The sequence below is a fragment of the Trachypithecus francoisi genome, unplaced genomic scaffold (assembly GCF_009764315.1).
Source record: "Trachypithecus francoisi isolate TF-2019V2 unplaced genomic scaffold, Tfra_2.0 Lachesis_group8, whole genome shotgun sequence".
NCBI classification, from domain to species: Eukaryota; Metazoa; Chordata; class Mammalia; order Primates; family Cercopithecidae; genus Trachypithecus; species Trachypithecus francoisi.
The window spans coordinates 16,281,468-16,297,495 of NW_022681473.1; the positions used below are offsets into that span (position 1 = coordinate 16,281,468).

The window sequence follows — 16,028 nt, forward strand, 5'->3', positions numbered from 1 at the left end:
GCTAATATCCAGAACCTGTAAAGAACCCAATCAAATTTACAAGAAAAAAACAACCCCATCAAAAAGTGGGCAAAGGATATGAACAGACACTTCTCAAAAGAAGACATTCATACAGCCAACAGACACAAGAAAAAATGCTCATCATCACTCGCCATCAGAGAAATGCAAATCAAAACCACAATGAGATACCATCTCACACCAGTTAGAAAGGCAATCATTAAAAAATCAGGAAACAACAGGTGCTGGAGAGGATGTGGAGAAATAGGAACACTTTTACACTGTTGGTGGGAATGTAAACTAGTTCAACCATTATGGAAAACAGTGTGGCGATTCCTCAAGGATCTAGAACTAGAAATACCATTTGACCCAGCCATCCCATTACTGGGGATATACCCAAAGGATTATAAGTCACGCTGCTATAAAGACACATGCACACGTATGTTTATTGTGGCACTATTCACAATAGCAAAGACTTGGAATCAACCCAAATGTCCATCAGTGACAGACTGGATTAAGAAAATGTGGCACATATACACCATGGAATACTATACAGCCATAAAAAAGGATGAGTTTATGTCCTTTGTAGGGACATGGATGCAGCTGGAAACCATCATTCTCAGCAAACTATCACAAGAACAGAAAACCAAATACTGCATATTCTCACTCATAGGTGGGAATTGAACAATGAGATCACTTGGACACAGGAAGGGGAACATCATACACCGGGTCCTATTGTGGGGAGTGGGGAGGGGGGAGGGATAGCATTAGGAGATATATGTAACGTAAATGACGAGTTAATGGGTGCAGCACACCAACATGGCACATGTATACATATGTAACAAACCTGCAAGTTGTGCACATGTACCCTAGAACTTAAAGTATAATAAAAAACAACAACAAAAAAGAAGAAAAATGTTTTATAATCCTCATGTTAATATTTGCAAAATAGCTTATTGTATTATAATTATAATCTACAGAATCAATCCTCCTTGTTGTACTTACGGGTTGTTTCTGGATTTTCCTATGTGAGCTCTTACAGATAAAAAGACTGTGGCCATAACTCTAGTTATTAGCATAGTGACATTAGTTTTAAATCATATCATTTGAAAATACCAGATACCTCATATGTGCAATAACAGGAGCTTATGTACCAATTTTGTTTTATAGATTTCTTTTTCTCAGTAAAGTTCCTTGGAGAAAATGGAAACCCATCTCAGAAGAGTGAAGTAATAATAAAATGCAAGAGCTGCTATTTTTTGAGTGTCTAATCTGTACCAAGCACCACGGTGAGCACTTCATTTGATCTCTGCTGACTTTTATGGCAATGCTAAGGTGAAGGTATTAGTATCCTCATTTTCTAGATAAGGGAGCTGAGACTTCAAGAGCCTCAGGACGTTCCTAGTAAATGTAGAGCCCAGATGCAAAGCAGACCTGTTTCATTCCCGTGAGGGTGGAACCCTAACAAGAGTTTTGGAACAACTGACTGCATGAATGAATGAATGAATGAATGACGCTGTGGGATAGATTACGTAAATGGCATCATTCACCTTTTATGAGGACGATGGAGACCTAGAGAAGAGTTACTATGTATACAAGAAAAGGGTGCTTTCTCTGGGCAGGTGCAGCCATGGGCCCGGGGTTGGCACACAGCGAGAGTACTTTGGCTCACACTTGCCACTCAGAGGCTCGACCTGCAAACGACTCTTAAGTTATGGGGTAAGCATTTGATATCAGGCCTTCTGACTTTATGATCTTCCCTCTTTCACTGGGAGGCCGAAGAGGGCGGATCACCAGGTCAGGAGATGGAGACCATCCTGGCTAACACAGTGAAATCCTGTCACTACTGAAAATACATAGACATTCAAAAAATTAGCCGGACGTGGTGGCGGGAGCTTGTAGTTCCAGCTACTCGGGAGGCTGAGGCAGGAGAATGGCGTAAACCCGGGAGGCGGAGCTTGCAGTCAGCTGAGATCCGGCCACTGCACTCTAGCCTGAGCGACAGAGCGAGACTCCGTCTCAAAAAATAAAAAAAAGAAAGAAAGAAAACATGATGCTTCATTACATAGCCCTCCATTCCCAATCAGATGACACAAAATATAAAGCTAGTGGTGAACAAACAGGAAATAATAATTATATTTCTGAGGATAAAGATGCTGGTGATAAGACTGATAATGGCTATGACTGAATGAACTTTTACTAAGTATCTGGCACTAATGCTAAACACTTTACATGCGTTGGTTCTATTTGCCATAAATCACTCAGATGGGTAATGTCAGCCTCATTTTGCAGATGAGGAAGCTGAGACTCAGAACATCCTAATAACATTCCTAGGTTCACATAACCTATTCCAAAGCTCAGGCTCCCTGTACTCTGAGTCATGGAGTACTGTGGATTGTTCTGGCACTCCCCGTTTCTTCTTAAGCCATTTTCTCTAGGAGAATCTTTTCTCTGGACATTTTTTATTTATTTTCCTAAAGTCTAAGATACATGACTGACCAACTTATGTTTTCTTCCTTGACATACATAAATCCTAAGGTAGCATGGGTATTTACCCCCAAGATTCTGATGGTTTCTATTATATTAATTAATTCCTCCTTGTTGGCTATAATTGGGCACAAACTCAGGGTCTTTTCCTGACTTCCAGGAGATAAAAATCATTAGCAAATTAAAACTTTATCATCTATCTTGGCTGCCTCCAACTGAGTGAGGCTATCAGTTCTTTTTAAGGTGGTTGAAGGCTCATATCTTTGCAAACACATCCTCTGAGCCAGTTCTGTGACTTGTGTTAGCAAAGCCTCATCTGTATTTTCCCTGAGTTGTGGAAATGAGGGGATGGGATAGATAGGCATCTGTAGTATGTTTTACATTTTCTTCTTTTTTTTTTTTTTTTTTCTCCTGTTGTTCTTACACAAATGCTCTTCTTCTTGCTTCTTCTACCCTCTGCTCTCTGATTTCTGGGCACTGTGTATAAGCTCATGCTTATTTTCCAAGGAAAGGTTGAAATTTGTTTAAAAAAATATATCTGAGAGAAGTGGTGGGGTTGTAGCAGGGCATACTCAGAGAGGTACTATTCTGACTGTAGAAAGAAGATAGGAAGGTGGTAGAAGAACAAAAGCCTACACAGAGAAGAGGAATGAGAAATTGGGGGAAGAATAAGAATTGAGGAAGAGATGTTGATGGCATCAAAAGATGAAATCTTGCAGGTATTGTGAATTTTGTTATTATTAGTATGGTACCATTTATAGACTGGTACTTAGCAAAATAATGTTTTCAGTCCAATCTTTAAAACCAGTTAAAGAAGTTATATGCTAAACTGTAAAACCAACAGGAGCCACATAATTTTTAAAAGCCTGCATTTAAATTTCTATTCTGTCATATATTAATTTCTGACCTTGAGTTAGTTGTTTAGTTCCTCTAATTCTGTTTCTTCGTCTGTACAATGTGGGAAATAAAAGTCCCAATTGAGAGAAAACTGACTTCTTTATGGAATATTTTAAAAGAGATTCCTTAAGGCATTTAAGATTTTGAGACACCATTTTATCAAATAAGTCGAAATTTTATTTTGTTCTTTTACAATCCAGATATTTAGGGCTTTAGGATCAAACCGACCCAATTTCAAAATTTGGCACCATTATTTGCTGGCTGTGTGACATATTTTTTACATCTTGGAATGTCAACTTTCTCATCTGTAATAGGGAAATAATAGTCACCTTCCTTGTAGGTTTAAGTGAGGTGATGCATTTCAATGTGTCAATAAAAGTGGGGTTGCATTACCTGTATGATACTGAATGAACTACAGGAAGCCAAAGAGCTCTTCAAGCTCTTAAAGCCTAGGTAATTATAGGCTTCAATCATTATTCACAACATTTTCATGCCCACTGCACGACTTTCTTTCTTTCTTTTATGCACTCCAATTATTTGAAATTTATAAGAGTCTTATAAATTTCTATTTGGGTTCAAATGTTCTTTTTTTTTTTTTTTTTTCCAGATTTTACTCGCACATTTGTCATTTTCTTCTTATAAGACAGTGACTCAGCTTCAAAACAAAGCAAAACAAACCACCAAGAACAGAACAAAACTCAGAATATGCAAACATAGTATTCACTGGCAGTAACTCATCCCAGACCAGGTAAAGCTCATAGTTAAACCTTGAGGCTTAATTTACTACTAAAATTTTGCTAGAGAGGAATCCTGAAAAGTTGGTTTGGGAAGAGATGAATGATTGTGCAATGCTTTTGGGAAGACAGCCAAGATCTCAGCCACCCAGCAGCTGGGGGAAAGGCGAAGAGGGTTTTGGGGGAAAGCTTGGAGTTTCTTACCGTGGCATCTTCCCCAGCATAGTGGTTGAGGACCTGGCGCCCACCTGGATGCCTGTCTGCCCAGCTGGAGACATTGTAAACCTTGCGATTGATGACCAGCCATTGGTCGGCCTCCTGATTATGCCTCTGGATCTCCTGCCAGGTGTACATGTTGAGGCTTTTCCTGGGCACGCTGCATTTCCCATTTGCCTCCTGCTTTGCATAGAACTCGGCTTTCCCATTTGTTATGGGTTTTCCTTTTGGCTGATGCTTCTCACCTGGGTATGACTGATTCCTTCCTACAAGGCTCCCATTGTCCCCACACTTTTCTTCAAATTTCATTGTCATTGAATCCCTAGGATTTCTGGGTTAATGCTTGAAATTTCTAATCCTCACCTCTGATTGAACCATAAAATGACTGCCTTTCTCCCTTTTCATTCCATTGCAGTATGACACCTACACTGAAAACTTCTGAGCCTAGTTGTCTTTTCACAAACCTGATAGTGAGCACCTTCCCAGCTTCTCACTTCTTTGCCTGTCCTGAATCTTTTCTGCCTTGATGAAGGCTAGGCCACCTTCCTTCCTTCTTTCTCTCTTTGCTTCTCCTCTCTCTGCTGTCTAGCCTCTTGGAAGCATCCTCCTTCATCATTAAATGCTCTTTAGTAAAGAGCCTAGGCCAATCACATTCTGGCTTCATGTTGTGGCCCTCCCTGAGGGAGGAGGGACTAAGCTGTGGTCCTGGTGATTCTCCTGCACAGCATCAAGGCGTGTTGGGTTCATTAACTCTCGGACGTGCCTGTGATCAGAGACTTTTAGATGTGCTAATCCAACATATGAGCAAAAGCTTTCAAAATCTCCAGGATGACACGAATTGGACTTGGGAAATGTTCTTTTGACAGCTGTTATTTATCCCAAGGGCCTTTCAATTCTTTCAAACTTTTGTAAAAGAAAGGTTTGAATTACAATACATTAAATAAGCCAGGAACAGAAAGGGAAACATCGCACGTTCTCCCTTATTTGTGGGATCTAAAAACCAAACCAATTGAACTCATGGACATAGATTATAGCAGGTTGGTTACCAGAGGGTGGGAAGAGGAGTAGGGGTTTGGGGGAGTGAAGTGGGATGGTTAATAGGTACAAAAAAAAAAAATAGAAAGAATGATTAAGACCTACTATTTGATAGCACAACAGGGTAACTATAGTCAATAATAACTTAATTGTACATTTTAAAATAACTTAAAGAGGATAAGTAGATTGTTTGTAACTCAAAGGATAAATGCTTGCGAGGATGGATACCCTATTCTCTGTGATGTGCTTATTTCATATTGCATGCCTGTATGAAAACATCTCATGTACCCATAAATATACACACATACTATGTACCCAAAAGCATTACAAATACAAAAATAAAATAAAGAAAGGTTTGAGTTTCATTTTACCAAAAAGCACATCAACAGAAACTGGTTTTCTCTCTTGTGATTTCCCTTTGAAAGCTGTTTAAATCTGTCAGCACACATAAAGGTAATCACAACTGATGTTTGCAAGACCACATGATGGTTTACAAAGCCGTTGTCACATGTTTGATCTGATTTAAGCCTCAGTTCAATCTTTTGAGGGAGGTGCTATTACTGCCCCATTTTCCAGGTGAGAAAACATGGACCGAAATCCTCTCAGGTAACATTCCAGGATCACCTTGTGAGTGAGAAGTGAACTGGTGCATTGATCTAGATTTTCTGATTCCAGATCTCCAGCTCTTTCACTCTATTTCCCACACCTCGATCTAGACATTTGTAATAATAACTCTGTGGTTTATAAACAAAGTAGAAGAAATAATTTCAGAGTGGTGGTTGGGGGTAGGGTCTTAATTTTAAGGAAAGAGGCTACATAAAATAGAAAAAATATATTCTCGCATTTGGGAATCTGTGCTAACTTAATTATCTGTCTTTCAGTTCAAGATTTATGTAGAAGGAGATTTATTTCAATATTATTTATAATTGTCAAAATCAGAAATGATCTAAATATTTAGCAATAAAGACTGTTACTATATAATAAAGTGTATATATACTCAATATTACATAGATATTAAAATAAACTATGAAGTATATGTACACTGAATATTATATAGATACTAAACAGGAAGTTTTTAATGGCGTGGACTCCTGCTTGCCATATAAAAAATAATTTGTCAATGCATTGTATTTACTAGATGGTATATGATTGGAAGGAAATATGCCAAAATATTGGCATTATTTCTCTTTGCACTGAAACATTATTCAATATTATTTTCTTTATTTTTAGTGATACTTTCTAAGTTTTCTACAAATTAGTATGCTACTTGTATAATGTAAAAGGCAGTTTCTTTAATAAAAATAGGAAATCAAAGAAAGAAACTGATTTTGAAGCTCGGATCATATTTTGGCTTCCCCATTATTGGCCGTGGAAGATCAGGCAAATTACTTATGTAGGCTTTAGTTTCCCATCTGCAAAATGAAAGAATGAGCACAGATTTCAGCACTACATTACATTACATTACATTACATTACATTACATTACATTACACTACACTACACTACACTACACTACATTACATTACATTACATTACATACATTACATTACATTACATTACATTAGCTTAGCTTAGGTGCTGTGGTATTGACAGAATCCCCTGTACTGTCTGTGATTTCTGAATGGGAATTGTATAAATCCGACATATGCACACTGAATATTTGTAGTTCCCAGGCGTGAATTCAAGACAGCTCCGGGGTTCCAGTATAAGTGAGGTTTTAGGGCAAGAATCTGGTTGGAAGTTTGGTGAGGGCACGTCAGGGGCTTGTCCAGAGGAGTTGCCTGGCACTTTAAGTACATTTACGAGAATGTCATTTTGCCGTATCGTGATGATACGGTTTGAATGTTTGTACCCTCCAAGAGTGATGTTGAAATTTAATTGCCATGGTAACAGTATTTAGAGGTGGGGCCTTTAAGAGGTGATTAGGCTATGAGGGCTCCATCTCATGGGTGGGATTGGTGCTTTTATAAAAGGGCAAGTTCAGTCCCCTCAAGCCGTCTCTGTCACCCTATTGCCTTCTGCCCAGTAATGACATGGCAAGAAGGCCCTCGCCAGATGCTGGCACTTTGATATTGGATTTTTCAGCCTCCAGAACTGTGAGCCAGTAAGTTTCTATTCATTATAAATTACCCAGTCTCAGGTATTTGCATGAAAAGTGTTTGGAAGACTCAGGAAATACTGGTAATGAGAGCTTTCCTAGCAAAAGCCCTCTGTACGCTTGGCAACCTTAAAATATTCCTTTTCATATTGGATGCAGTCAGTTAGAATATGGGGATATGTTAGCTATGTTCAATTTTTCCCCAAAGTCAAAAACAAATGTCCTAGCATCACAGAGAACCGACCCCTTCTCAGTAACCACTCCCCACCCCCTTCCCCTGACTTCTTTCATAATATTTTAATGCTTCCTGGTGGAAAATTTGGTAAATTCCTTGCCTCAGATGTAATGCTGAAGATGATAACGATTACAAAAAGAAGTGTTTAAACCAAAGTTATTTTAAGGACAAGATTCTGAGATGTGAATCCCACACTGAGCTTTTTGAAAAGCAGGCATCTTTTGCTGGTTGAAGGTGAATCATTCATTCATTCATTTATGAATCCATCCACCAAACCCGTATGGAGTGGCTTCCATGGGCTAGCATTGTGCCTCCAGGACTTTTCACCATCCTTAAAACTATTGGGACATTTTCATATCATCTCTCCACAGCACAGCAGAGTAGGGGTTACTGTGACTCAAATATGTGTATTCAATTACTTAAGATACTCAAGGCAGTATCCCTTGGCCAAAGCAGCTTGACCCTCAAAATCCCAATGCCCCTACTTCTCAGCCTGAAACTGGTCAGAGGTATTATAGAAGTTTTTCCTGCTGCTAAGAGCCATCTTGTCTTCATATAATTTATTGAAGTTTTCACAAGAACTCATTATTTTCTGATGGCTACACTAGATAACTTGGAGATGACAGATGAATAAAACTTTCTTTTCTCTGTACAAGGAGCTGCTGAAATGAAACAAAACAAATAAAGAAAACACACTGCCCAACTCCCTCCATTCCTAAGCATGTGGATTCTTTGTAGAGAGCTAGATTTCCAGGATTCAAAATCCAGGACCGCTGCTTCTAGTGCTGTGAACTGGGACAAGGGCCTTAACCTTCCTGTGCCTCAGTTTCACATTTCTAAGATAGAGATGAAGCTAATAATACTAATGCCTAATAGACCTTCCTTTGTAGAGATTAAACATGTTAATTCATGTATCGTGCTTAGGAGAATCCCTAGACGTCCTAGAAGTAAATGTTAGCTACTGATACCATTTATTTATCTCCAAGTCAGCATATTACTCAACCTCAGCAATGTTCAGTGGGCACATGCAATTGCCGGGCACTGAACTCTGAATTTAATAATCCAGTGCTCCTAAAGGGAGTGGGAATACAGTCAGTCAATGGGCAAGAAAAAGAGACAAACATGTATTAGTTCAATAAAAGAAGTGGGAGAAAAAATATCAAAGCATTCAACACAGACTGAAGAAGCACACTGGTCTTTCCTTCTCCCACCGGCAAGGGCTTGATTTTTGGAATCACAGTTGTCCCACTTTGAATCTTTCTCCTTGAGGCTCCTTGACTCCTTTTAAATTAATAAATGAACATTCTCCAGCTCTGCAACGTCATGAATCAACCCAAAGATCAAGTTAAGTTTATGGACAATTCTATAGTAACGCCCTCAAAATCAAAGCGTTGTTCTTTCTGGTAAAAAATGGAAATCATTAAAAAGAATTCTATAACAAGCTCAGATGCCAGCCTATGCCATTTGAGGTTCTGAGGATTCAAACTCTGTAATCAACAGAGAAAGATCTTTTCTGAAGATAGCAAAGAGCAAAAAAGCACCAGTGTTAGCATAAGACCTGTTCATGTCTCTTTTATGCTACTTCCTTCTAAAAAGCTGTGCCTCTTTATATGAGGCACTTACCCTCTCTGAACTTCAGTTTCTTTCCCTGTTCAACAAGGTATGATACCTATTCTGCTTATCTTAAAGGGCCGTTGTGAGGCTCAAAAGAGACAACGAAAGTAGAAGTATGGTTTTAATGCAGAATTCTGTTATTAGATTAATAATAGTGTTAATGCCATTAAAAGCAAAGGCAAAAACAGCAGTTACTTTCGCACCAAGCTAATATTATTATGATAATTGTGATTTTACAATGAGTACAAGATTTTCTACATTCTCCATAGGAACTATTCCAGCTGGATCCATTGTGTCACACAGAGAAAAACATAAGCTTTCTTCTTAGCTACAGAACCAGATAGAATGTTGGACTGAACATAAAAGGATTCTTCTGTTGGCTCACTACTTACCTATCTGTTTATAATGTGCTTTGAGCTCCTTGAGATCTACTTTGGATAAAATAGCTGCATGTGAGTGCAGCTATTTTTATCAGGGGCTGATTTGCTCATTATGACCAGGGCCGATCTGCTCCCCAGATGGGTTCATTTAACTTGGGGCACACCCTGGCTCTGTGTGTATGAACTCTGTGTAAACTGCACTCCCATTTTTTTCCCAGGGCAGCTGTTCTGAAGTGCTGCTTTATAATTTCAACAAAGTTTGTTTGAAAAACACTCCAGTTAGCTACTGGTGCCTTGGCTTAAAAGAGTCTCATTGTCTCAAAGCAGACATTCAGGAAGGACTGCTTTAGCTGTGCTGACAGCCTGCTATTGGCTGGCCCTGGTCCTGCCGTGGGCAGGATTCAAGTGGGGCAGTGTGGCCTTGTTTTCACACAAACTTAAAGCAATCATTTACTTCCGTGGTCTCAGCTGCTGCCTTATCTCATGGGGGGAAAAGGAGAAACAGAGGCCTATTCTCAGGAACACCCAAAACGGTGCTCAACTAGTCAAGTAAGAGACAGGGAGGGGTAGAGGAAAAAGAAGGGGATTACATTCCAACATCCAGGAGGGCAGGGACTTTGCCTGTTTCTTTCATCACTGTTTACAGAGTCTGGCATAAAATTAGGTCCTCACTAAATATTTGCTAAATAAATGATTAATGCATGAATGAATATCATAGTTTTAGGTTTGCCAATGACCTTTAGCTGGTCTCTTAGGTACACAATTGGTAGAAAGAAAGTGAAGAGAAGAGACGTTAGTCATGCATTTGCCATGCATCCCTCATGTTTACTTACCTCTTAATTTTACTTAATTCTCACAATAGTGGTGTGTGGTAAGTGGCGTGTGACATTTTACTTAATTCTCACAATAGTAGTGGGTGATGAGTGTTAATGCCATTTCTCTCAAAGGACAAATCAGGTTCAAAGAGATGAAATCTCCTGCAGGGAGTTAGTTAGCTTAAAAGGTGTGCAGATGAAGGTGGCTTCTTAAAATTTTTCCCTAAATACTTTCTAATATTTAAGGAAAATAAATGTACACTCTAGGGTTCAAGTTTCAAGTGGCTTCAAGTGATTGGTTGACGCAGTTTTACTTTAAAACTTCATGGCTATTTTGCTTCCTGCTCAATAATATCCAGTTTAGCCTCGCTTCAATTTTGGGAAATGCTGTAGGTTTATTCTATAGTTTCATGAGGTCTTTGGCCCATGGTCCCTCAGTCATTTAAGAACAAAGTAATTTGGTTTAATTTTCCCCAACATTTTATTTTTTAAAATTTCAAACCTAAAGCTGCAAGAATAGGGAAATGAATACTTATCTTTCCATCATCGAGATTTACGAGTTGTCAGAATTTTACCATATTTGCTTTATTTATTTCACATTGCATGTGCTATCAGTCAATCCATCAATCATTTATCTCTGTCATTATTCATTTCTGTCCATTCATCCTATGCTCTCTACCCATCCATCTATATTCATTCAGTTCAACTATCCACTCATTTTTTTTTTCTGATTCATCTGAGAGTTAGTTACTGACATTGTGACACCTCATCCCTAAGCACCGTAGAGTGTATTATTTTTTACAAATAATTAATATCCATGATATTCACTGCTTGGATATCTAGGACATGTATCTTCAGGGTAAATTTCTAATGTGAAATTGCTGAGTCAAAAGGTGAAAATATAGGCAGTTTTGTTATATGACCTTCCATGGGGGTTGTAACATCTTATACTGTCAGTAGCAATGTATGAGTTTCCTGTGATGAGGCTTTGAGCTTCCTCTGAGGCAGAGCCCAGTGTTGTCGTATTGAAGCTGGGTATATATTGTGTTGCATGGTATCTTTAGGGCGCAGGGATGCTTGCCACTTGGCACTGTGGCCTTGGATGCTTTGGGGAAGTTTGCCATGCTGAATCAGCAGTCCTGGAATAGACTGCTGGAAGTGGCAGCACATATGGTTGAAGATTGCCACTTAAAAATAATTTTGTTAAAGCCAGTGATAAAAATCATCCTTTCTACCAGGGTAGACTGCTCCTATCAGCCTGTCCTTGGAATGCCACTGCCTGTGTTACACCATGTCCTGGCTATATCCCTGCCAGATCCCAGAAAAAACCTGCCTAGCCTCAGACTTCTTTTATGTGCTCAGAAATCAAGCTCTTGAATTCTTCCAGGGACCAGATGGTCTCGAAGAACTTTAAATGTGTCTGTGTATTCAGAGATTTCTTGTAGTCTCAATCTGTTCTGAGTGTACTGAGCAAGAAATAGAGTTACTCGCCAGGCGCTGTGGCTTGCGTCTGTAATCCCAGCATTTTGGAAGGCTGAGGCGGACCGATCACACGGTCAGGAGACAGCCCATCCTGGCTACCATGGCGAAATCCTGTCTCTACTGAAAATATAAAAATTAGCCGGGCGTGGTGGAGTGCACCTGCAGTCCCAGCTACTCGGGAGGCTGAGGCAGGAGAATGGGGTAAACCTGGGAGGTGGAGCTTGCAGTGAGCCGAGATCATGCCACTGCACTCCAGTCTGGGCGACAGAGTGAGACTCCGTCTCAAGAAAAGAAAAAAAAAAAAAAAAAAAGGAAAGAAAGTTACTTTGGGCCAGTAAATGTCCATAGAGGTCCAGTCTATAAAAACGAGCCCAATTTCAGCGTGTAATCCACCTTTCCTCTTTCTTATGGCACCTTATTTGGCATTGGTATGTTTAGTAAATAAAGAAAAAAACCAATGTCAGAGTTTGAAGAGCCACCTAGTTTTACAGCTCGCTTTACAAGAGACAACTGGTGATCAGAGAAGGTAAGTGACTAGCCCTAACTAAGATGGCAAGTGAGTGGGAAAAGGGGCTACTCTGTGTCTTTCTTATAGGGTTGTTATGAGAAGTAAGAAAATGCATTTAGTTAATGCCTGGCACAATGAAAGAACTACTGAATGCTAACTGGTAAAAAAAAAAAAAAAAAAAAAGCCTTGTGTAGCAGAACGATCGACAGTGATAAGTATGACCACCACAGAATGAAGATGAGGCATCTTCTTTTATTTCTTTTCTTCTGGTACCCTGAAATCCTTAAACAATAAAAGGGCAGTGGTTAATACCAAAAATACCTTATTCGAGAACTTCTTGCTAACATTTGGAGTCTGGAACTAGATTTAATGTTTTAGAAAAAATAGAGAATCTTTTCACTTATGGCTGATGGTAGAAGGTAAAATTTTCAAGGAATTTAGAATAAAAGGATGTAGCAACAGGGAAGGAATTTGGAAGAAGTGGGATCAAGAAAGAATAAGGGTGCTTTAGAGGGTTGATGCTGTCGAGTTCAGAAAATACATGAAAAAAAGCCTGAACTACTTTAAAAACTGGTTTTTAGTTGTACTGTTTTGCTGTCTGCTTTGAGACTGGACCACGTAGTCACTTTATTTTTAAACTAGCTTTATTGAGCTGTAATTTATATTGAAGTATAACTGTATAACAATTCCACAAATGCTAAATTGCATGTATGTAAGGTGCAAAATTTGACATATGTATACATCCGTGAAGCCATTAGCACCCAAGACAGTGATTATCTCATTGCCTTCTAAAGTCCTCTCATTCCCCTGTAATTACACTCTCACCCTTCCTCCTCACCTTCTCCCCATTGCTAGGCAACCACTGATCTGCTTTCTGTCATTTTTTTTTCTAGAATGTTATATAAATGGAATCATATACTATGCATTTTTCCTTTTTGGTCTGGTTTCTTTCCCTCAACATAATTATTTTGAGATTTATCCATGTTGCAGCATGGGCATTAAGAAACATCCTGACTTTTTAAGTGCCACAATTAGACATATTTTCAAAAAGTCCACCAGACAACGTATGGAGGATACATCAGTGTGGAAAACTGAAGACCGGGAGATTAGTGAGTGAGTTTCCCTGGGAAGAGATTACAGGAGGAAAAGGATGAAGAGGGTGCCAATTTTATACTTGTATTAGATATAACTCTCACACTAATTATTTTTCTGGAAGGATGATTTTCAACAGGCCACACCCTTACTAAAATTCTTTAATGGATATTTCATTGCTTATAGAATAATTTCCAAACCCATTAGCCTGATAATTACAATGTTGGCCCCAGTCCATCACTTCCTGCTTCCCAACACAAAGTCTCTCCTTCAGTAAAAGCATCTTACCAAACACCTTACATTTTTACCTCTATAAATTCCGGCTTTTCTTCTGGTCCTACTCTCTCTTTTGTTCCAAGGTCCAGCTCAGATTGCTTCTTTTCTGAGAAGCCTTTCCCAGTTATCAGACTGGAAGTGACCTCTTTCTTCCCTGATTCAGTAACTCGTACTATGTCTTTGAAAGATGTGTTTATATCAATAATGACCCTGTGAGTTGAAAGACAAGTAACATAGATCAAATTGATTTAAGGGAAAATGGAATTTACTGTCTGACAAAATGAAAATAAAAAAGGTATTTATTGGCTAACAAAACAGAAAAGTTCAGGATTACATATGACTTCAAGCATGGCTGATTCTATTGGGCAAAAATTACTTTTTTTCGGGATATTGTCCTAATGTCTCTTTTTCTGAATGTTCCACTCGGTTCTTCTCCAGATTGGCTTCATTCTCAGGTATATTACTTCCTTGGTCAATGCTAGAAGTTTGGGCTTCAAATTCCTACAAAGAGCTTCTCTTTTCTAAAGTGTAAAAATTGGACCCAGATGGACTCTCATTCTGTGGCCCAACAAAGAGTGATACCAGGTGAGCTAGCCTGGATCATGGACACCACTTGTGACTAAGCCCAAGAAGTTGCAAGTCAGGGTGATGAGGTTGCCTTACTAGAGACACAATCACATTGAAGGAGAGGTAATTCCCCAAAAGAGGACCAGAGGATGAGACAGCAGAAGTCTAGTTCCCATGTTCTGTTGTATATTTTTTATTATGCCATGTGTAAATTATATCTTTTCTGCTGGAATGTCAACTCTTTTTGAGGAAAGAAACCTATTAGTCATCTTTCTATATTTTTCTGACTCTATAGGACATATGAAGATTTTTTTTAATGACCTGTAATTCTACCACATACTGATGGCCTTGTCCCTTTTAGGGAGATCATTAGACACACACACAAACACACACACACACATATACAAATATACACACATTTATTCATATCTTTGAAATAAAACTGCACACATTTAATAGTATTGCTGTTTTGTATCCTGCTTTTATCCACTTAACATCTTTTTTCTTAATAGTTTCCCTTTGTAAAATATTCTTTTAAAAAACACAATTTTAAATGGCTACATAATTTTCCAAATTGAGAATGTACCGTCCTTTATTTAGAAATGCCATTATTATTGGTTATGTGAGTCTCCAGTTGTTTCCATTATTAATAATGCTGTAATGAAACCCTTTTTGATAGTATTTATTTGCATTATTTCTGTAGGATAAATGCCTTGAGTAGGCAACGCTGCGTTAAAGGGTTTGACTGTTTTTAAAGTTATTGACACCTTTTATCAAATTACCTTTCAGAATTTATGCTAAAGTTATTGACACCTCTATCAAATTACCTCTCAGCATTTATGCTGCCATTAAGTTTCACTAAAGGCTTAATAACTGCAAAGCCAAAGGAGTGCATCTTTCTAAGTTTCTTGATTTATATTGCCACAAATATATATTGCCATCTACTCTGAGGTTACTTTCCAGAATGTGCTATCTTACTAGCAGATTCATTGACTGATGACTATACTCCTTCCCAGAGTTTGGATTGGTGCTGGGCTTCTAATAGGTGCTTATGAGATGCTTGTGGGTTTATTTCTGTTGATACTGCATCAATTGCTTGGACCAGAGCAGAACTGAAAGAAATAAACAAAGAGAGCTTACGTGTTTGGTATGTAGGAAACAACACTCCTACACAACGCTTCTACACATTCAGGAGGAGAAATGTTACATGTTGAGTGAACACATCCAGCAGAAATGCTGTATCTCCTGAACAACATTTCCAATAGTATACAAATCAATATTATTCAAATCAATATGGTTCAATATGTATAGATATATAAATATAAATATATGATATATATAATTATATAATATATATAAGTATATATATACACACACAAATATATACATATGGTGACTATGGAGAAAAATAATAAAAGTGTTTTTAATGGTGAAATGGTTCAGGCCTATCCGCTCCAAAAAGGCTTCTCCACCTACCAAAGCCCTGGGAAATCTCTTCCCTTCAACTCCCTCTAAAATCTGTAGTGTGCTTCTATTCATTTGGCAGATAGCCAAGGTGACTTGGACTGTTAATTACCTAATAAACAATTATACCAG

The 16,028-nt window shown here is 38.5% G+C and overlaps 1 protein-coding gene and 1 long non-coding RNA gene across 2 annotated transcripts in view; one reads left to right on the top strand and one right to left on the bottom strand.

Annotated features, from left to right (window-relative positions):
* LOC117080816 (putative fatty acid desaturase 2-like protein FADS2P1) overlaps positions 1-4,925 on the bottom strand; it is a 39,848-nt gene extending 34,923 nt beyond the window's left edge. The window contains exon 1 of the mRNA XM_033206117.1: positions 4,320-4,925. Within this exon, the coding sequence (XP_033062008.1) occupies positions 4,320-4,646 (327 nt within the window). The 5' untranslated portion in view covers positions 4,647-4,925. The remainder of the gene's footprint in view (positions 1-4,319) is intronic.
* The window catches only part of LOC117080817, a 49,428-nt gene continuing 36,569 nt past the window's right edge, over positions 3,170-16,028 (top strand). The window contains exon 1 of the long non-coding RNA XR_004435965.1: positions 3,170-4,129. This is a non-coding gene — a long non-coding RNA (uncharacterized LOC117080817). The remainder of the gene's footprint in view (positions 4,130-16,028) is intronic.